General features: G+C 37.6%; 3 protein-coding genes across 3 annotated transcripts; 1 reads left to right on the forward strand and 2 right to left on the reverse strand.

The window, feature by feature from the left end:
- Window positions 1-394: 394 nt before the first annotated feature.
- Window positions 395-3,237, reverse strand: LOC113772278 (cytochrome P450 CYP72A219-like). The gene is made up of 5 exons (XM_027316865.1): window positions 2,958-3,237; window positions 2,263-2,480; window positions 1,856-2,100; window positions 963-1,335; window positions 395-820 (listed from the first exon to the last, which is right to left on the reverse strand). Exons 1-5 carry the CDS (start codon window positions 3,235-3,237, stop codon window positions 395-397), a joined length of 1,542 nt encoding a protein of 513 aa, XP_027172666.1.
- Window positions 3,238-7,244: 4,007 nt separating this feature from the next.
- Window positions 7,245-16,036, forward strand: LOC113771833. Its single transcript, XM_027316388.1, has 4 exons — window positions 7,245-7,698; window positions 7,782-7,930; window positions 15,584-15,825; window positions 15,928-16,036. The coding sequence occupies exons 1-4, from the start codon at window positions 7,245-7,247 to the stop codon at window positions 16,034-16,036; spliced, it is 954 nt and encodes a 317-aa protein (XP_027172189.1).
- Window positions 16,037-18,821: 2,785 nt separating this feature from the next.
- Window positions 18,822-21,965, reverse strand: LOC113770719 (cytochrome P450 CYP72A219-like). Its single transcript, XM_027315278.1, has 5 exons — window positions 21,645-21,965; window positions 21,173-21,390; window positions 20,672-20,919; window positions 19,520-19,892; window positions 18,822-19,396 (listed from the first exon to the last, which is right to left on the reverse strand). Exons 1-5 carry the CDS (start codon window positions 21,925-21,927, stop codon window positions 18,971-18,973), a joined length of 1,548 nt encoding a protein of 515 aa, XP_027171079.1. The 5' UTR covers window positions 21,928-21,965; the 3' UTR covers window positions 18,822-18,970.
- Window positions 21,966-23,449: the final 1,484 nt, after the last annotated feature.

Below are 23,449 nucleotides of genomic sequence, written 5' to 3' on the forward strand. Positions count from 1 at the left end.
AAAAGATAGTATTAGTAAACAATGCGAGGGAAAATTGACAGATTTCTTCTTTTAAATAAACTAGGGAAGTGATGTAGAATTGATGAGATAAAAAGATTGGAAAATAAAAATTGGGATCACTTTTTTGGCTTGTCTCTTATCTATCTATACTTTAACATTATAGTCGTTGTCACATGGTTAATCACTTTTCTAAGATAAAATTATACCTCACCATGTTCATTCTAGAGGGGTTCATTAAGGTACTGAAAATAAGTTACGTGATAAAGAAGTATTACTAAGTTCCATGCATTAAATGGTTTACATGGAAAAAATCTGAGCAAAATTGTGAATGATTTCCTCAAATTTCTAATTCAATGAGGAGGAATAATCACAATTAGTAACACAGAACAACACGCTACATCTTGTGCAAAATTAAGTGAGCTCCAAACTGGGGTTGGAGTGTTACGGCTGAATAAGGAGCATGGGAATAAGATGGTGAGAGTTCGAGGGAGAAGCGTTGCAAAGCCATGGCTAGAACCAATTTTGCTTCCAACATGGCAAAGTTTTGGCCAATGCAGATACGAGGTCCCCAGCCAAATGGGAAGAATACAACTTGGCCCTTTGTTGCATGTGAGACTCCATCTGCAAACCTCTCTGGCTTAAATTCCTTGACATCCTCGCCCCATATTTCAGGGTCATGATGCAATAATATTGTTGGTACGGTCAGTAGCTGTCCAGACAGGAAAGTTAGATTTCCTGGTTTAGTTTCTTCAGCGACTGTTCGACCAAGAATAGGAAATGGTGGGTATAGCCTTAAAACCTCATGTAAGATCATTGTAACCTGTGATAAATCAAAGAGACTGATTAGATTTAGAGCTACATGAGAAGCCTCGGTTAATCAGTAATTCAAGAACATTTTGGATTAAGAGTTCTTTTTTAGCTAGGTACATTTTGTCATGGCATTGGGTACATAATCGACTTACAATCCTCAGGCGATTTAGTCCATCAAAATCTGGTATGTTTGTCCCAAAATGTTGCAAAACCTCTTCTCTAGCATGTTCTTGCCAGTCCGGATACATGCTCAATAAGATCATTGTCCAAACGAGCAGCACAGCAGTCGTCTCCTGCCCAGCAAAATAGAACAGCTTGCACTCTTCAACGATTTCTTTTGTAGTCATGCCAAATTCTTTGTCAGTTTCTTGAGAACTGGATTCAAGTAATAAACTCAACATGTCATCATCACTGGCTTCCCCTGTTCGCAGTGCATTTAGTCTAGTCCTGATAATTTCCCCAATTGAATCATTAACTTCTTTCGCGATTTGTTTCATTCTTCTGTTCCTTTTAGTTGGCAGGAACCTGTGAAACATAATCATGTTAGCAAAGTGCCACAAGGGAAAAAAAATCTTTGTTTAAAATGCTTTTTTGCATTTCATTTCCTCGAAATATTATTATAACACGTTTTTCACTCACTTTTCGTTTATAGGATAAATTTTGTATACGCTAACAGTGTATACACAAGTAGAGCTTAATGCATAACATATATGCAAAACATAACAATCAAATGTAAATTGTGATTAGTTATAATAGACTGGTAGATTGTAGTTAAACAAGTTTATCATATTGGGCAGTGAGCATGTGATACGTGTATAAATAACTAAAATTTACCAAGTATTCAGAATTTGTTTACCAAACCCAAAAAAAAAAATATTCTTACATTGACAATGTATGCACGAACTGATTTAGATGTATAATAAATATGTAAAACTTAGAAATGAGATTTATATTTTGCACATATGTCATGTACTTAAACTCGCTAGTATATATTCAATAAATGTAAAAAAGATTAATCCAACACAATATTGCAAAACTACTTTGCCTCAACCCGGGAATATACATGGACTGTACAGCCTTCACCAAATGTTGGGCTTGTTCTGTCTGCAACTCAAAGATCCTTCGTCCCTGTTCATATTTGCTGCCAAATGCTGTCCTTGAAATTGCATCACCTGTCATAGTCTGAAGATGGGGCCAAACATCCAACTCAATTGACCCTTTTGCGGAAATACCCTCCTCCCATTTGCTCAACATCTCACTTGCACTTTTGTAAAATGCTGGTTCCATAAGCTATATCCCAAAAAAGGAAAAAAAAAGACAGAGGAGTGATTAAAAAAAGAAAAAACTCCATCAGTATACATACTTCCTAATTTTAGGAATCCTTAGTTTTTTATTTTCTCAATAATTATTTTTTTCCAGTAAACAAATACGTAGGAGAAAATCAGAAGAAACCTTCAACTTCTCCATGTGGAAAGCTTGGTTGAGGAGCTTTCTGTGTTTGGCCCATTTCTCCCCTTCATAGACCAGTGTCCCTTGGGCGAGCAATTTGGAAAGTGGATGGAATTGAGGCTTTTGAAAAATTTCCATCTTTTGTGTAACTTTCCTTGTGATTTCTGGATCCATGATTAGCATCGTTGGTTTTGGCCCAAACCATAAATAGGCATTCTTTCCTACAAATCCAAATATATATCACACAAATCAACCGAAATTCAAAGCAACAATCCGTACTAATTATGCTAGAGTAATTGACTAATGGGGTAAATATAGTTTAGGCATATGGGGTGCATATGGGTGTGGTCCAAAACTTGACCCTCAGGTCCCTAATCTGACTCAAGATTGTAGAATCGTACGATAATTTAAAACTAATTTTCGATCCTACTAACAATCTGGATCGTTAGCCTTGATCCGAATCATAGGATCGTACCAATCATACGATATCCACATCGCGATCCTAACAACTATGATCCGACTCTCAAACATTCACCTTTCCCATTGATAAGTAATGAAGTCTGTCATGAACCAAAAGACAAAAAAAAAAGGGAACTCTAGGGTGCAACTCAAGCGATATTTTTATGTGGGGTGCAGTCTAAAATTTCTATTTAAAGGAAATGTGAATTCTCCATTAGCAGAGGAGTACACCAACTTACCATACTTATTAACAGTTCCTAGAAAATGAGGTATAACTCTTGGTACGATGTCGTCTGAGAGACTGATAGGCTTGGAGTAGGCTTCTTGGAACAAGGTTCCTATCTCTTTGAAGTCTCCATAGAACAGCTTGTAAGGGTTCCCTTTAAAACCCTGTTGTTTGAGATGCTTCTCAAGCTTTCTGGGCTTAAACCATACCCAGCTCAACACTTTCCATGCCAATACTGAGAGAACAAGACAAGAAGAAACAAGTACAATCATGAAGCTGTGGGTTGTTTTCATTTTGAATTTTTTGGTAATGTGTTTTGTGTTAATTGTCAACCTTGTTATCTCCATATATATATATATACACACACACACATATTTATACAGGGTGCTTGGGGTGATCAGGATTATTTTAGTCATTGTACAATTAAATATAGCAGCTGATACGTTTACTTGGAGAGGAAGATGTCTTAAGAAAATGGAACAAATGTTGAAAAAATTGGCTGTTTCTGCATAACAAGGCAGACCGGCCAATCGAGTTCTAGTATTCCTAATATCATATGAATAAGTGGATGAGCTCAATGAAGGTGACAAGTCAAGCAAATATGACCCTTAATTGGTATTTAGCAGTAACTTAACATGAGAGACGAAGAACGTCCATATAGTACTACTACTATAAGATCTCAAGGCTGAAAAATTGCTTAACTCAGAAGGATGGAAAACTGGAAAGAGTCAAGCCCTATCTCTTGTCATCATGATACGAATAAGGATTAAAAATTTGGGAAAGGATTAAAGGAGCCAGCACTAACCAAAGCCTCTGAGATGGTAGCAATTGGCCTAGAGTTCATTTAATCCTCAACGGGCATAGACCATGATTTCTTTTCAAAGAATTTGCCTCAGGTTTCGATATCTTTTTTAGTTTTGGGAGTGTAAGTCTATTATTTACCAACCTCATTCTTCTCCATGCGTATTTGTAATGGCTGTGGCCGTCCGGAAATCATCAAGTTATTATAATTGTTTACTGCAATCACAAGCTGGACCATTTTTTTTGGGGCGAGAGATAAGAGGAAAAAAAAACCAAGAACCAAGAAGAGTTCATTTATCACGTTAAAGAACGAAGAAAACTCGGGAAGTATTTGTTTAGCATGGCAAGGGTGACCAAAAAAAATTTTGATAAAGGATCTTCTATAACACAAGTCTCTATTACATCCGTATTAGTATAGTCTTTGGTTCGTATAAATTTTGCAATATTTGGTGTATCTCTTTATTGGGTTAGTATACGCTGAGACTTGCACCAAAAATGTGCAAGACTTGGCACTAACAAAACACAATTTAATGTAAGTTTTGATGTCATCAAGCTATGTAACAAGTAATTGAGATCCTCGATGTCACTTTTTCAGTGATAATTCAATGTCATTCTTAAAATTATGTCAAGTGTTTAGTTAATTTAATTTATTATGAAATCTGATTTTAATTTAAATTAACTAAACACTTAGGATTGGACAAAGGAGTGATACCAAATTGCCACCGATTAATTGGCACCGATTTTTTTTTTTTTTTTTATAATATGAAACATGTCCTAATTCGCATCATTTTGGACTCAAGCCGATACACCAAATCAAAGGAATACATCGCGGCTTCACATAACGCACCCCAAGCGAGTTACGGGAGTTCAAATCCAAGATAAGACTCGAACGAAATAAGTCATTAAGAGTTCAATTATCACTGGACTATTCCGTGGGGACCCGAATTGCTTATTTGGAGTAACAAGAACTTGAAAGACCAACTGCACACGTTGGGTTGTGCCTAACGTGTGTGGTACTAATTCTTCGGGAGTTCCCATGCCATGTGTCATGCCACGTTGGATGTCTTGTTATTTAGTGGGTCCCATTTCATTGATGTTAGAGTAGCGTGTGGCACCCACATTAATAGATCCACACGTCGGCCATGATTTGACAAGAAAATGTAAAATTCATATCATAATTATTTTATATGTGAGACTCATAAAATTTTATTTTATAATTATAAATTTAAAAGTGAATTACATTCCAAACAATGAAATTACATTCTATTGAATTGGACAAAAATCATCTGGAACAGTTTTTTTGATGACTGTCCGGGCTCTTGGTCTGATCGATATTGTGTGACTGGGGCAATGGATAATTAAGATGTTTTACAAAATATCAAATGTTTTTAAATTGGTAGTATGAACCATTCTGAATTCCCTATTCATGAACTAGTTCAACTTACGCTCGAGTTTTGAATTCCAAACTTCCCTAAATCTTGAGTTATTAAAAAGAAAAAGAAGAGAAGAGAAAAAAATGAAAAAAATTTTAATGTTGTTTGGAATCCAAAAGATCTTAGTCTAATGATTAAAATTTTTAAATTTCAAGATTTAGAGATCTTGAGTTCCAAAACCTTTCCCCTTCTCAAATCTGATCCCTTCCCTACTAAAAAAAAATTAAAAAAAAATGTTGTTTATGAGTTTAGGAAAAGGTAAGATAATTTTAGATATCAATGTCAATAAAATTTTTTCTAGCGGACATTTAAAGATAAAATTAATATGTTAAAAAGCTTTTTTAAGTTTCGTCAAGCTTTCCTTATCTTTGGACCGAATTTCTTTTTTTTTTTTGAAGTGAGAATTTCTTCTTTTAAAAAAAAAAAACTTTAGCACCAACGCTATCCGTCAAATCAACCACTTCAATTTCCTTTCGGGAAAAATCCACTTTTCGTCCCCAAACTTTAAGTCAGAGACACATTTCGTCCCTCAACTTTCAGGTGGTACACATTTGGTCTCTGAATTAATTTTTTTTTGGACACATTTGGTCAGAAAACGTTAATTTGTCGAAATTGGACGGAGAGGGTCACGTGCGTTGCGCATGGCCGTTAAGTGATACACAAAACTCAGTCAAACAGTCAAAATCAAACAAAATTTACAGCCTCTCCCCAATTTCATCTTCCCGTTCCTCGCTCCTCCATTCTACCCCCTTTCAACTACACATTCGAATCCAGAAATCAGTACATTGGAGGTTAACGAATCGCGATTAAAGCCAGCATAGGAGGAGTGATGTCGATTCGGAAGAAAGAATTGAACGATCAGCCGCCGCCAACCTACGGTAAATTTCTAGGGTTTTCACATTAATTGGTCACCAGAATAAATTATGTAAATTTAGCAACTTTTGTGGCTATAATATGTCAATGTAGTCCCTGATATTTGTGTAGTGGGTGTATGAGTGAGAATCTGAGTTTTTTTTTGTGAAAAGATTAAATATTTTTATTTGGCTTTGTCGGAGCATATATGGTAGAATAATCTGCATGTGGTCCCTATTTTCGATTATGATATTTAAGATGGGTTCAAGTTGTTCACATTGTTGGTTACATTTTTGTTGCTATGAGTTGCTTTGCCTGATTCATTGATTTGTATGTGAATTTTTTTTTATCAGAACGAGGTTCTACACTTATAACACTAAAGTGTCACCACGGCGGGCTGATCTCGTACACCCCTCATCCACATTATGAGGGTGGAGATGTTTGTGTCATTGACTATTTAGAAAGCATAGGTTTAAGTATTTTTGAAATAGATAGACTCACTGAAGCTGGTGGAGTGTACGGACATAAAGTGTACTATGTTTGGGATTTGAAAAATCAGCAACTTTATAAGGATAGACAGTAGTAGACAATTAAATGGATATATTAAGACGAATGCTGGTTTAATTAGGGAAATTATCCTATATCTTGAGGTCTCATTCCATGAAATCTTAGTTCAACAACTAGACTATGATCCATATAAAATTAGTGATGATGAAAGAACTGATGGCTGTGGAGTGAATAATACAGCTAATGATGACCATAGAGGGGAAGGAAATAGCAATGGAGCTGATGGGGAAAAAAACAATAAATGTGATTCAGGGAGTGAATTTTTCTTCTCTGCAGTGGATTCGGATTATAGTATGACTGATATGACTAATGATGATCATAATGAGTTCCATGAAAATATAGATAACACTGCAGAATGGTTAGGTGTAGATCACCATAAGACTGATGTGCAAAATAAGACAACCGAAATTGAAAAAGATGACAGTTTGGTGATGCCTGAAGATATAGATATTGCCCCTGATTCTGAATCTGATTTTGAGACTGTCCATGAATCAGATGAAGAAATAAATAGGAGTGAAAATGTTGTGTTCAACCCAAAAGACATGGATAATCCATAGTTGAAATTACAAATGTTATTCAGTAGTATAAAAGAATGCAAGTTGGCTGTGACTAATTATAGTATTAGACAAGGTAAGCTATGTAAATTTATGAAGCAGGATAGATTAAGAGTGAGGGCTAAGTGTAGAAGTGAAGGCTGCCATTGGGAGATTTATGCAAGAAAATTGGCAGATGAGGGTAGTGTGCAAATCAAGACAATTGAGGACACTCATACATGTGGTTTTACCTATGACAATCCACTAGTAAATTCTGGATGGGTTGGTAGAAAATATGCTGAGGAGTTTAGGACTAATCCAAAGGTAAATATGGAGCACTTTAGGAAGAAAGTAATGAGGAAAAATATGTGTTCTTTCTCCAAAAAACAAACATATAGAGCTAGAAATAGGGCTTTCAAAATTATTCATGGCAGTGAAAGTGATCAATATGGCAAGTTGGGAGCATACATGAATGAAATTCAGAAATCCAACCCTGGTAGCTCCATTATTTTGAAGACTGTGATGAATCTACAAGCACAACAACACAATAACAGAGGTTCCAAAGGCTGTATGTGTGTTTCAATGGAATGAAATAAGGATTTTTAGATGGTTGTAGGCCTTTGATTGGAGTTGATGGTACATTTTTGAAAGGGTCAGTTGGGGGAATTCTATTGATAGCTGTTGGATTCGATGCTAACAACAGCATCTATCCAGTTGCATATGCCATAGCAAAGGGAGAAAACAAAGAATCTTGGGCATGGTTCTTTAAATTGCTGAAGGAAGATTTAAAGATAGAGAGGGTGACAGGCGTCAAACCTGTGCAATAATAAATACCTGCTTAAATAAAATACAAATTCTGTATATAGCGGTAAGCAGGGTCGAATCCACAGGGACTGGGGATAATTTAATTTCTTCTCAAGTTCCAGATATGGGGGGTTTTGAAAATGATAGTAACTAAATTACTTGGAATAAATTAATTAAAATAAAATAACTACAACTCAAATAACTAATTATCACAATAAAAATAATAATGGACGAACTCTAGCCAAGAGACAACTTCGGAGATGGTTCACTTAATTCGATCACAGATGCAAGGATTATTCCAGTTACTATCTGATAAATTAGTTATAGTTGTCATACACGCGATAAACAACCAACTCTTCCTCAATTTGTCGATAGCCAAGGTACGACCGTTGACTATTTCTCTAATCAGGAAATAACCCTAGGTACGACCATAGAAGTTCAATTCCCTAATTGCATGAATAATTAGAAGAGCCTAATTCTAACCAATCAACACGCTACGAGGGTCTCTTTAAGTTAGCCTGCCTATCTCCCTGACACAAACCCAATCATGCCAGTTGCCACCAGTTTAGAATAATTAAACAATTACGGATTTAACTACCCTAATTGGCTTCAGGTTATTGAATTAATCTAGAATCCGGGCCCTGGATAATCGAATAATAAAACAACCATATGAACATAAAGCAGAAGATAGACAAATACCAGTGAATAATGGGAATAAATAAAAACTAATTCGATCTCACAAATTTAGTAGAACCAAATCCTCCGTTGTTCTTGACTAGACAAACTTAGCCACGCCTCATGAGAAAATTTCAAGTAATTCCACTGAGGTCCAGGCCATCAAAAGAGCCAAGAAAGAAACGAAAAAACTAAAACTATCCTAAAGCTTCGATAAGAACTAAAGATAAAAAGTATTCATCCCCTGATCTCCATCCGTGTACTTGTTTTTAAAGCCAAAGAGGACTAATGCCTCTCCTAGTGCGTGGATCCCGCCGAATTGAGAGTCAAAGTCCAAGAAGGAAACTCTGCCGAATTGAGAGAAAACCAAATCCACAAGGTGGGTCCTGCCGAATTGCTTCTTGTTTCCCATCTCTGTACGTTACTTCTCTTAAAGGCCAAATGAAGAAAAAGCCTTTTCTCCTCTCGTGGTCCCCACCGAAATTGGGAAGCTAAAAGAAATACAAGAAGAAAGCTCCGTTGATGTTTTAGGACTCTTGGTCCGCGGCTACTAGTCAGCCAGGAGCAAAGACCAAGGCAATCCGTCTCCTCTTGTGGGCCAAGTCCATGGGACTTTCTTCTTAAGTCTCCCACTTATGGAGTAAGTCCCTCCTTTTTGGTAATTTTTTGCTTCATTCCCTGAAATTAAATCCAGATACCAAATCTAAGTAGATATCGACAATTAACACAATATTTGGCAGGGATAAAAGAGGAAATTAATAATAAAATTACTAACAAATTATACCCTATCAATTCCCCCCACACCTGAACCATGCTTGCCCTCAAGCATGAGAACAACAATTGAACACCGAAATTTAATAATGGCTATTGCTCCAATTACCGTATTGCCAAGGTACCCAGAAAAACATATATCAAGCATCACAGGTTAAAATCAAAGAAAAACCACCCGGTTAGCTTCCCAATCACCAACTTCTCCAATTTAAAGCAAACTAATCTAAGAAAAAGGAATGGTTGCTCACATCTATCAGTAAATGGTCCAACCATTAATCAAAATCTCGACATTAAGATCACAAACCGGCAAGCTGACTTGTTCACATACTAACACAATCTTTATTTTATTTTTTCTTTGTTTTTTTTTTTGAGTAACAAAAGACTTAGTCTATAGCCCTTAGAGCCTTTTGACGCGAACTCCAACATTTGACAGATGGAGGAGCCCGGTTACTCAGCTCCAATCGCTACAGGACCACGCACTCATAGCAACTACTACCTTTTGACGCGAAAATCGACACTTTAGGTGAAGATTCCCGGTTACTCAGTAGTAATCACTAGAGGAGTACAGTCAACTCTTATTTACAACCATACAACACAATAACTAAAAATAAAAAATAACAGCAGCCAGCCTCAAATTTTCAAATATGGAGAACTATAATTAATAACTGGACCAATTCACATGAAAAATGCCAACTATCATTCTTTATGCCTAGAAAAGTTAACCAAAAATTAGAAAAGTCAAGCAATTACTGATATTCACCAGAGGGATGTTCCTGAACTCAACCACATCAACTTGATACCTTTTTATTAATAAACTTGGCAATAGCAGAGTTAGAGATAACAATCCAGCATCAAACTTGGTATTCATATGAAGACTGACCACTAAAAAGAAAGAAAAGAAAATAAACGAAAAATAGAACAAATAACAAAAATAAAGGAAAACATGTAAAAACTAAAAATTAGAAATACTAGCTGTACCACAGCTGTCCCCCCCACACCTATGTGACACATTGCCCTCAATGTGATAATGTAAAAGCAGAAGGAAGGAGAGGGGCGACGGCACTTCCCTGAAGTCATCAAAATAGGGGCGGTTCAGGTGGAAATTGTGGACCAACTCGCATCTGAAGCTGGTGCCAATCTTGGCTTCACCATGGACTCTAGATATCACTCTAAGCAACAAGAGACTACAATTGCCAACAAATAATGGAAGCCGAAAATTCAAAGCAATAACAATTTTAAAGCCAACCCAACGAATAAAAAGCACAATTCAACCACCCAGAGGACATACAAATACCCCAACACTTATAGCAATTGCAATCAATAAGCACCTATGGTCCAAACGTAGTCAAATTCAGAATCAAGACAGTCCAAAATGCAACAAGTGTTCCCAAGAGCTTAGTAAAGGAAACCAAAAGGATAAAATGCTCCTGAGCAAGACAATTAGAGGTAACCACTTCAATAAGCAAATTTAAGCGTAACAGGCACCTCTTAATTTAACCAACAGCCGCAGCAAATTACCCACAACTCGACACAAATTATACAATTTAGACACAAATGGACCCAAAACCGTAACAACTGTCTCCAACTAGACAGTTAATTACCCAATTCAACCTGCTAAAATTAGCAATTGACCACAGAAATTGGCAATTCCAGCAACCACAGTTCAGGATTCGAAAAACAATTTAAGCACTAAGGATCAAGAAACTGTAAGCAACAATGCAACCAGTACCACTGGTGTACACACAGGGAGGATTTAAATCAAACAGCAGCAACTCAATAAATATTAGAAAAATATCCCCACGTATGGCAGCAATTAAACCCAATTCCGTCCAAAATTTTACCCTAGAAATTGCCTAACTCACCCCCTGCTTTATCCAAACACTCAATCACAGGGTGGTCAGGAACGACTCAGTCATAAATGCCCAGTAGTCACAACTCGCTTTATTAGGCAATCCAGAACACACGATTAGCAGATGTTAAACAACTACCATCACCAGTACCACAGGTGAGTGTATAGGGAGAAATTAAAGCAAATAACCAACCTAGTGAACAACATGGATTCGAACACCCAGCAACGCCAAAAATGAGCGAAAATTAAAGCCAGAAGCAATGGGCAACTTACTCCAAAAGTAACCCCAAATATCGCAGCAGTTTAACTCAGCTCTACCCAAAATTAACCCAAGAAAATGTCTAAAATCACTGCCTGCTGTTTTCCAACAAGAAGCCCAAGCAAGGGTACAAAATTTCGCAATTTAGGGGTCAGAATAAGACAAATTGAGGCAGGAATTGCAATACCTCCACATGTCAAAAATTGACAGGTGGTAACGTGCTGGGGTGGACGGCCGCGAGAGGGTTGGAGCTGGTGCTGGGGTGGAAGCGAGCTGGAGGTAGGCGGCTGAGGATGGTGACGCGGCCGAGGCGCGGCGAGCTTGGAGGTGGCTTGTGAAGCTGCGGCGGACGGCGTGCTCGCTGGGCTGCGCGTGGCGATGGGCTGGCTGTGGCGTGCGGCTGAGGATGGTAGACAGTAGGGGGAAAGGTGAGGCCCGCGGCTGTCGCGCCTGGTGGTGCGCGCAAAACAGCGGAGAAAGGGTGGAATTGGTGGCGTGCGAGGTTGCAGCCGCTGGTGGAGATAGCGGGTTAGCGGCGGTCACGGGCTGTGGGAGAGAAATGAGTGGCGGCTGATGGAGCTTGGAGCTTGGAGCGTGGAGGCGGAGTGATGCGGTGTTGGTGTGAAGGTGGCGGACGGCGAGGCGCGGCGGAGCTCGGCGAGCTGTGGGTGGACGGCCGTGGGTAGGGGAAGAAGAAAAGAAAAGGGAAAAAGGGAATGTAGCGGGGAAGAAGAAGAAAGAAAGAGAAAGAAAGAAAGAAAAAAGAAAGAAAGAAAGAAAAGAAAAGAAAAAAAAGAAAAAAAATAGTTTTTGGGGTTTTTTTTTTTTTCAATGTTTTTTTCCAATTTTTTTTCGAATTTAAATTTTCAAAATTTGAATTTTTGAAGAAAAAGAAAAAAATGTTTTTTTTTTGATTTTTGAATTTTCTCAATGTGAAATTTTTTAACTTTTTTTTTTTTTTTTTACAAAGAAACCCAGTCTTAGGCGTGGGCACGCCTAACCGCTCCCTCGTCTTTTGACCATCCGGCGAAATTTCTCGCACCGTTAGCGTGACCACCTAGCGTGGGCACGTCTAACTGCTATAGAGTCCGCAGATCCTGAACGAAAATTTCTTTCTCTTAGGCGTGACCACCTGACGTGGGCACGTCTAACTGCTATAGAGTCCGCAGATCCTGAACGAAAATTTTTTTCCTCAGGCGTGACCACCTGGCGTGGGCACGTCTAACTGCCTTAGAGTCCGCAGATTCTCCTTCCAACCCCTTTTCCCCAGACGTGACCACCTGGCGTGGGCACGCCTAAATGCCAATTCCCTGTCACCAAACATCAAACTATTAATTGCTACCAACACCTAACTAAAACTTCAAAAATGCATGAAAACTGAAACAAATAGTCTTGGGTTGCCTCCCAAGTAGCGCCTTTCTTTAATGTCTTTGGCTAGACATTTTCATGTGTATTCATGGAGGATAAAATCTTGTGGCTCGTTTCAGTGCTTCATCTTCTATGTAATCCTGATAGCCCTCGTAAATAGAGTAATTCTTGGGCACACGAGCTACGGGCTTCCATGGACTAGTAAATGGCACCAAACAAACAAGTGATGATCTTAAATCTTCACTCACTCCTCCATCAAGAGCACTTATTGGTTCGAGATATTTTGCCATCATGACTCTTAATTTATTCCTGGCATGAAATTCAAAATCGTCTGGTATAATAAAATCAATCTCACTAACAGGAATTAAAGAATAAGAGTCAGGAAAATATTGATCAAGGAATGGAGGAGATGTCACCGCATTTGGAGATAGTTCACTGGATTCATTCACTTGAACCATTTGATGTTGGGGTCTCAATTCTTGCTCTTCAACTTTCTTTTCAACTACATCTTTAGATTCTTCTTCTCGAGACTCTTGCAGTACCATGTCATTTGTCAGAATAATTGCACTCTCATCTTCCTCATGGTCGATAATAGTCGGTGAGGACAATTCTTCATAAACTAGAGAAATCAATTTGCTCGTTTTAAATGCCCATTCAAGCTTTGCTTCTTTCATCTCTTCACTCATCTTTTGTGTCTCCTGTTGAAGTTGATGTACCTCCTGTTGAATTTGATATGTGTTAGTAGCTATTAATTCAACCATTTCTTCAAGAGACATACCTGACATGGATGACGGTTCTTGAGACTCTAGCTGTTGAAAATCTAGTGGCCCTGTTGTATAATTATAACTGGAGTTATCCCACCACCCTTGATCATACCCGTTTGGATTAGGGTTATACCACGTTTGAGACCATGGTGAAAAATCTCCATAATTATTGGGTGGGACACTCAAATTATCTTGATATTCGGGGTACATACCGGTCGAATGATCCCTGGCATAACAAATTTCACAGGTTGCAGCAGCCATTCTTTCTCTAATAGAGTTTAGTGCCTCTAAATATGCAAACTTAGAAAAAAAATCAGTCTCATTGCCTTCCTCGGAAACAAAATCCAGTAAATCACCAAAATACGGAGTGTTAGAAGTCATGGACTATTTAATAAAAAAAAATAAGAGAAATAAATTAAAAATGAAAACAAGGTGAACTTCAAAAAGAAACAAATTAATCTGACACCAGTCCCCGGCAACGGCGCCAAAAATTGACAGGCGTCAAACCTGTGCAATAATAAATACCTGCTTAAATAAAATACAAATTCTGTATATAGCGGTAAGCAGGGTCGAATCCACAGGGACTGGGGATAATTTAATTTCTTCTCAAGTTCCAGATATGGGGGGTTTTGAAAATGATAGTAACTAAATTACTTGGAATAAATTAATTAAAATAAAATAACTACAACTCAAATAACTAATTATCACAATAAAAATAATAATGGACGAACTCTAGCCAAGAGACAACTTCGGAGATGGTTCACTTAATTCGATCACAGATGCAAGGATTATTCCAGTTACTATCTGATAAATTAGTTATAGTTGTCATACACGCGATAAACAACCAACTCTTCCTCAATTTGTCGATAGCCAAGGTACGACCGTTGACTATTTCTCTAATCAGGAAATAACCCTAGGTACGACCATAGAAGTTCAATTCCCTAATTGCATGAATAATTAGAAGAGCCTAATTCTAACCAATCAACACGCTACGAGGGTCTCTTTAAGTTAGCCTGCCTATCTCCCTGACACAAACCCAATCATGCCAGTTGCCACCAGTTTAGAATAATTAAACAATTACGGATTTAACTACCCTAATTGGCTTCAGGTTATTGAATTAATCTAGAATCCGGGCCCTGGATAATCGAATAATAAAACAACCATATGAACATAAAGCAGAAGATAGACAAATACCAGTGAATAATGGGAATAAATAAAAACTAATTCGATCTCACAAATTTAGTAGAACCAAATCCTCCGTTGTTCTTGACTAGACAAACTTAGCCACGCCTCATGAGAAAATCTTCAAGTAATTCCCCTGAGGTCCAGGCCATCAAAAGAGCCAAGAAAGAAACGAAAAAACTAAAACTATCCTAAAGCTTCGATAAGAACTAAAGATAAAAAGTATTCATCCCCTGATCTCCATCCGTGTACTTGTTTTTAAAGCCAAAGAGGACTAATGCCTCTCCTAGTGCGTGGATCCCGCCGAATTGAGAGTCAAAGTCCAAGACGGAAACTCTGCCGAATTGAGAGAAAACCAAATCCACAAGGTGGGTCCTGCCGAATTGCTTCTTGTTTCCCATCTCTGTACGTTACTTCTCTTAAAGGCCAAATGAAGAAAAAGCCTTTTCTCCTCTCGTGGTCCCCACCGAAATTGGGAAGCTAAAAGAAATACAAGAAGAAAGCTCCGTTGATGTTTTAGGACTCTTGGTCCGCGGCTACTAGTCAGCCAGGAGCAAAGACCAAGGCAATCCGTCTCCTCTTGTGGGCCAAGTCCATGGGACTTTCTTCTTAAGTCTCCCACTTATGGAGCAAGTCCCTCCTTTTTGGTAATTTTTTGCTTCATTCCCTGAAATTAAATCCAGATACCAAATCTAAGTAGATATCGACAATTAACACAATATTTGGCAGGGATAAAAGAGGAAATTAATAATAAAATTACTAACAAATTATACCCTATCAGAGGGATTATGAGCTGATAATCATAAGTGACAAGCAAAAAGGCCTAATTCAGGCCTGTGACCTTGTTTTCCCAAATGCAGTTCACAGGTTTTGTGTGAAACACATGCATGCAAACTTTTCAAGTGTTGGATTCAAAGGAGAAACTCTCAGAAAAGCGTTATGGACTGCTGCAAAGGCAACTACACCAGCTGAATTTTCCAGCAAAATGGAGGAAATGGCAGCAATTGACATTGATGCAGCTAGGTGGTTTGATGATAAACCCCCAACTCAATGAAGTAGAGCCTTTTTTAGCACTTATCCAAAATGTGATATTTTATTGAATAATCTGTGTGAGTGCTTTAACAGCAAAATAGTCGATGCTAGGGAGAAACCAATCATTGAAATGATGGAATTGTTGAGGCTATATCTGATGCAAAGGATGCAGCAAAATAGAGACTTGGCTAGATCAAGATAGAAAGACAATGTGTACTGTCCTAGGATCGTTGATAGAATACAAAAAAGAATGGAGAAGGCCACCCAATGCTTTCCTTTCAAGTCAAGTGATGATCTGTATGAGGTTTCCTGCCCATATGGTGATCATTATGCTGTCAACATCAAGGAGCAATCTTGTTCATGCAGGAGATGGGAACTGACAGGAATTCCCTGTCCCCATGCTATATCTGCACTTTGGAGTGCAAAAAAGGGTCCAATGCAGTTTGTTTCCAACTGGTACACAGTGGAGAAATACTTGAAGTGTTATGATGGCTGTGTGTCTCCAATGAGTGGAGAAAGAAATTGGGAGAACATTGGTGTAAATGGTCCAAAACCCCCCTCCCCCCCGGTATAAGAAAGCAGTTGGAAGGCCAAAGAAACAAAGAAGAAGAAATGCAGATGAAGAGGAGCAAGCAAAGGAAAAGCATATACCAAGAAGAAGATGAGTAGAGTTGGGCAAATCATTAAGTGCAGATATTGCATGCAAAAAGGCCACAATATCAAGTCTTGCCAGCTTAGGAAGGATGAGCAGAATGCTGCTTCTACTGAAGCAGATCCAGCAGCCTCCCAAATTCCAGAGAATACTTCTGCAAATGTTGAAGATGACTCCAGAGAATGTAATGAAGCTGAAGTACCATTCACTTGTACTCCCCAAATTTGTGAGAACAACTTAGTTGACACGGTAGCTAAGGTAGATATTAGTTTTGCATTTTTCTGATATTACTGTTACTATAATCATTCTTCAACTTATTACTAGTTTGTTTCATTGATTTTGCAGAAAAGAAAGAAGAAAAGAAAGGAGGCTGCAACAGGAAAAAAAAAAGTAAACGATTTTGCTATTTTGATTATTTCCGCATTTGGTCACCTTCCCACATAATGTTTTTGTTGCTTTTGCAGAAAATGAAGGATCAGGGAAAGGAGGATGCAACTACACCAAATGAGGTTGTTGATGGTATTGGCACAGCAGCTGCTCCATCTTCACCAAATTTGTATGAGGTTTTTGGCCTAAGAAGGTCTCAAGTGAAGTATAGCCAGCCTTTACACCCAAGAAAAAAAAAGGATGATGCCCCTCTCAAGATAAAGTCTGGACATTTGGATATTGCAGCTGGAAGTGTTGCTGGTTATTTTGGACTGAAGGAAAAAAAATGAAATAGTGTTGCTGATTAGTCTTCGTTGCTATTTTTTTGTGTCCATGACAATGACACAATGACATGTTAGTCTTTTGTTGCCGTAGATCAGCTTTTGGCAGATGTCTTAGATTAGTATTTTGTTGGTGATAGACAATGACATGTTAGTCTTTTGTTGCCTTAGATTAGTTTTGGTTTATGTCTATGGTCCACAAACAAATGGCAAACTTGATGTTAATTTTAGTTGTTGAAATGGAAATGATGATAATTTGTCCACATTGAATGGTTTACAACTGGATCTCTCATTCATTATTGCTGACTTGGTATTCTTCTGGAAACGCAACACAAGTAAATTGCCAAAGTCAAAAGTAAGACATTTTCATTCATTACCAACAATTCGCCCAGTTAAACAAACAAAAGCAGGGCCAATACTGCATTACATATACTACTTCTACAATCTGCCATCTGCCCAGCTATTATTTCACTCCAACCTGCATTACTATTACAACAATTCGCCTAGTTAAACAAACAAAAGCAGGGCCAATACTGCATTACATATACTACTTCTACAATCTGCCATCTGCCCAGCTATTATTTCACTCCAACCTGAGCATAAAGTTTCCCTCCTTTGTATGTCGACTCTTTCCCCCAACAACTAATACAATAACAAGCATAGCTAACAAGAAGATAATGCAATCAGAATTTTTTCCCTTCTACGCTTTTTTTCAATTGTTTCCTCCATTCGATTCATCTTTCTCAGCAAACCAGGTATAATGCTCCTTCCTCTTACACAGATTGGTTCGTCGAACCATTCAAAATATTTACATCTATCCGGTTTCTGTAATACAATTACATTTGTACATCATCAGAAATTGAACGAATTTTCACAATTGTCCTCCATATCCAACAAAATAACAAAAGCTTACCGCCCATCGTGGACAACCATAAAATCTTCTTCCAGGGTTGTCATCCCGCCAACAAGTGGTCAATTTTTCTTTTAATCCACATCCACACACGACACGGCAGCTGCTGGACGAATTCGAGGAGGCTTCCGAGCTTCTGGACCTCATTTTTTAGGGCAACTACACTTGATTCAACTAAGTTCTTACTTGTACAAGCCAATCTAATCAAACACTTTTCCCCACTTGGCTCAATTTAAGCGTAGAATGCAATTTTTTAAGCTAGAATGGAGGAGAGAACTTTTTGTCGCCGGGCAAAATATCAGAATGGAGGAGCGAGGAACGAGAAGATGAAATTGGGGAAATTTTGTTTGATTTTGACTGTTTGACTGAGTTTTGTGTATCACTTAACGGCCACGCGCAACGCACGTGACCCTCTCCGTCCAATTTCGACAAATTAATGTTTTCTGACCAAATGTGTCCAAAAAAAATTAATTCAGAGACCAAATGTGTACCACCTGAAAGTTGAGGGACGAAATGTGTCTCTGACTTAAAGTTTGGGGACGAAAACTGGATTTTTCCCATTTCATTTCTGTCCTATATATCTCTCCCTTTTCTTTCTTTTTTGCCCAAATTTCCAACTCCCAAACTAAGCCTGAATTTATTGTAAAGTGATTTATATATTGTGGTGCATAAAAAAAACGATAAAAAAATACCAAGGCTATGATTTCTTGAGGCATAGAAAATTAGGATATTATTGTCATAAATACAACCTCCACTGAGTTTTTAAGCTCCACACATAAAATGGTCTGATGCCAAATCTGAATGAAATTGTGAATCATGTCCTCCAAGTTCTCATTAATCAGGAGGAACCCTCACAGGTAAAATAGACTACAGCTTGTGCAACATCAAGTGAGCCCCGAACTGGGGTTGAAGTGCTATGCTTAGGTGAGGGGCATGAGAATAAGATGGCGAAAGTTCAAACGAGAAGCGCTGCAGAATCATAGCTAGTGCCAATTTTGCTTCCAACATAGCAAAGTTTTGGCCAATGCATATACGAGGTCCCCAGCCAAATGGGAAGTATACAATTTGGCCCTTTGTTGCATGTGAGACTCCATCTGCAAACCTCTCTGGCTTAAATTCCTTGACATCCTCGCCCCATATTTCAGGGTCATGATGCAATAATATCATTGGTAGTGTCAGTAGCTGTCCAGCAGGGATAGTTAGATTTCCTATTTTAGTTTCTTCTGCAACTGATCGACCTATATTAGGAAATGGTGGGTATAGCCTTAAAACCTCATGTAAGATCATTGTAACCTGTGACAGATCAAAGAGACTAATTAGACAATTTATAGGCAAATTAGAACTAAGCATCAGTGAATTGGAACTTTTTTTTTCGTTGTATGATTTGTCATGAAATTCGGTACATAATTGACTTACAATCTTTAGCTGATTTAGTCCATCAAAGTTTGGCATGTTAGTCCCGAAATGTTGCAAAACCTCTTCTCTAGCACGTTCTTGCCAGTCAGGATGCATGCTCAGTAAGATCATTGTCCAAACAAGCAGCACAGCAGTGGTCTCCTGCCCAGCAAAATAGAACAGCTTGCACTCTTCAATGATTTCTCTTGTAGTCATGCCAAATTCCCCGTCAGTTTCTTGAGAAGTGGATTCAAGTAATAAACCTAACATGCCAGCATCAATGGCTTCTCCTGCTCTCAGTGCCTTTAGTCTTGCATTGATAATTTCCCTGATTGAACCTTCAACTTCTTTTGCAATTTGTTTCATTCTTCTGTTCCTTTTAGTTGGCAAGAACCTGTGAAAGTATAATTACGTTAGCAAAGTGCCAAAAAGAAAAGAAGGAAAAAAGAAAAAAAAAAGGCAAATTACACTTTACTCACATGTGATTTAATGTTTTTCTACATAGCCCCTCTATGATTTTAAAAAACTATACATAATTCTCTTATAATTTGGATTAAAGTGTCAATGTGACAAAAATAGTCATTCGCAGCGGAACTTTTGAAAATATCGAAATTGCCCTTATAAATATATGACACACTAACCCCGTATGATTTTTATGTTTTACCATATAATCCCCTTATGATTTAATACTTTATTATATAACCCCCTTATAGTTTTCAAAATATATACATAAACCCCCTTAGTTAATAAATAATTTTCAACTTTACATAAGAGTATTTTTGATATTTTAGGTGACTCCATTAAGAATGATTATTTCCGTCATTTTGACACTTTAATTCAAACCATAAGACGGTTACGTATAACTTTTGAAACTATACGGGGATTATGTAAAAAATCACTAAATCACAAGGGGGTAAAGTGTAAGTTGCCCCCATAAAAAAAACTGTCTTTGTTTGATTTGCTCTTTTGGAAAAGTTTCTTTCTCCCAACATATTATTTTAACACGGTTTCCAACCATTTTTTTAAATCACTCCTACACTACAAAATCCATGCATAGAAAAATGGTAGATTTTAGTTATAGCAGTTTTATCATATTGGGCAAGCGAACTTGAATTGTACCCATAAATGACTAATTGTACTTTTTATTCGTTTTTGGTTGTAAAATGACTTTACCTCGACCCAGGAATATATATGGACCTTGTCGCCTCGACCAGATGTCGAGCTTGTTCTCTCTGTAACTCGAATATCTTTCTTCCTTCCTCATATCTGCTGCCAAATGCTGTTCGTGAAATTGCATCGCTAGTCATAGTCTGAATATTGGGCCAAACATCCACCACCTCAAATGACCCTTTCACCGAAATCATCTCCTCCCATTTGCTCAACATCTCACTAGCACTTTTGTAGAATGCTGGTACCATAAGCTGCATCCAATAATAGCCCATTTGGATTGCTATTTTCTAGAGTTTTTGCAGAAAAATATATTGTAACGATTTGATGTATACGAGGCAAAAAATTATTAGGTAATGCATTCACGAAAAATATAAAAAATTTTTGGAGAAAAATCGCATTCCAAACAAGGCTACGCAGGTATAGGTTTTGATTGTAACGATTTTTTTTTCTTTACAATTATTTTGTATTTTCAGTAAACAAATGTGAGAAAATTATAAGAGAAACCTTCAACTTCTCCGTGTGGAAAGCTTGATTGAGGAGTTTTCTTTGCTTTGCCCATTTCTCCCCCTCATAGACCAGTATCCCTCCGACCAGCAATCTGGCTTGTGGACGGAATCTAACCTTTTGAAAAATATCCATCTTATGGGTAACTTTCCTTATGAGTTCAGGATCCATGATCAGCATCATTGGTCTTGGCCCAAACCACAAATAGGTATTCTTGCCTACAAATCAATAATACACTGACTTTAAAAAAAAAAAAACCTAAAAGTCAAATTAGCAATCAGTAATAATTGTATTGCAACAAGTACGCACCTCTGATGTGAAATCCAAGCTAGCTAAAGTGTCAATCTTTAGAAATAAACTTAGCTATGTTAAGCAACTGAGCCCAGAAATTTATACTTTTTACTCACTTAAAATCACTTATGGGAAATCAACGAAATGAATTAGTAGTAGATTGGATTGGATAACAACTTACCATATTTATTAACAGCTTCTAGGAAATGAGGTACAATTCTTGGTACGATGTCGTCAGAGAGACTGATAGGCTTTGAGTTGGCTTCTTGGAACAAGGATGATATCTGTTTGAAGTCTCCATAGATCAGTTTGTAAGGGTTCCCCTTAAAACCTTGTTGTTTGAGATGCTTCTGGAGCTTTTTGGGCTGAAACCATGCCCAGTTCAACGCTCTCCATGCCAATACTGAGAGAACAACACAACAAGAAGAAACAAGTGCAATCATGAAGCTGTGGGCTGCTTCCATTTTGAGGTTTTGGTTTTCTTTCTTTTCTGGGTTTATTTGTCAACCTCCTTGTCTCCATATTTATAAAGGGTGATTGGGCGAAGATTATTTTAGTTACTGTTGGTTGAATTCAATTGCCAGCTGTTGCATTCAGTCGTGGTAGTGGACAAAGTATGTGTCCTAGAAAAGGAGGAAGAAAATTAAGTCGGAAAATCAGTAGTTGCTTCAGCACGACAAGGCTGACTGACCCAATAGTGATAATGTGACCAGTCCAGCAAATCTAACCCTTAATTGGTAAATAGAAGTAACGTAACAAGAAAGACAAGGATTGTAATTTTCTTTGAGTTTTTGTAGAAAAATGCATTGTAACGATTTGATATATGTGAAATAAAAAAAGTGCTTGAAAAATGTATTCGTAAAATACATGTTCACGGAAAAAGTAAAAGATTAATGCAGAAATTCCTACTACATTAATTGCTTTTGTGCTCTACAATTCCAAAGTAAGTTAAAGCAAGTAAGAGGAAGTCCAGCTCTATGGTTAGATCCCAGTTCGGCTTGGTTCACCAACTTGCTAAATCAAGCCAACTAGTTAAACGCAACTTGAATAGCATTTTATGTTCGATAACATTTAAATTCACTAAAAAAAACTCGTTCAAATTCGATTCGACAAATAAACAAGTCAAGTTTGAATAAAATTTGAAACTTGTTAAAATAATCAAAAAAAATTGAACGCTAGAGTATTCGATTTAATTAGATCATTTAGTGTAATTTTATAAATCTCAAGAGAGGTTAATGTAATTTTACAAACCTCAAGCGAGATCAGTGAAATTGTCAGAAACCTCAAAGAGGCTTCTGAAATTATCCCAAAGTATAATTGCACAACAGTAATATTAACTGCAGTAGTAGTTCATAATGACTCTATTGATTTTCTTTATCTAAGCAAATGAAAGGTCTCTATAAACAGTATGTGATTAGATGTAATATCACTCTTCTGTACGCGAGAAATATAATTTTATACCAATCTAACGTTAATTTCCAAGCAAAATTAAACATACAAGGGGCTTTATGTCGGTGATAGATAAACTGTTGCCCCAAGGACTAACAAGTCACATATAGGCATGAACACTATATTTTCCGCAGAATCAAGTGAGCTCCATGCTGGGGTCGAAGTGTTACTGCTACCCGGGGAGAATGAGCATAAGATGGTGAAAGTTCCAAGGAGAAGCGTTGCAGAATCATAGACATCGCCAGTTAAGCCGGAGAGGTTTGCTGAAGGGGTATCACATGCAACCAAGGGCCGACTTGCGTTCTGGCCATTTGGCTGGGGACCTCGCATTTGCATTGGACAAAATTATAGTCGTTGTCACACGGTTAATCACTTTTCTAAGATAAAATTATACCTCACCATGTTCATTCTAGAGGGGTTCATTAAGGTACTGAAAATAAGTTACGTAAAAAAGAAGTATTACTAAGTTCCATGCATTAAATGGTTAACATGGAAAAAATCTGAGCAAAATTGTGAATGATTTCCTCAAATTTCTAA

Source organism: Coffea eugenioides, chromosome 5 (genome assembly GCF_003713205.1).
Source record: "Coffea eugenioides isolate CCC68of chromosome 5, Ceug_1.0, whole genome shotgun sequence".
NCBI lineage: Eukaryota > Viridiplantae > Streptophyta > Magnoliopsida > Gentianales > Rubiaceae > Coffea > Coffea eugenioides.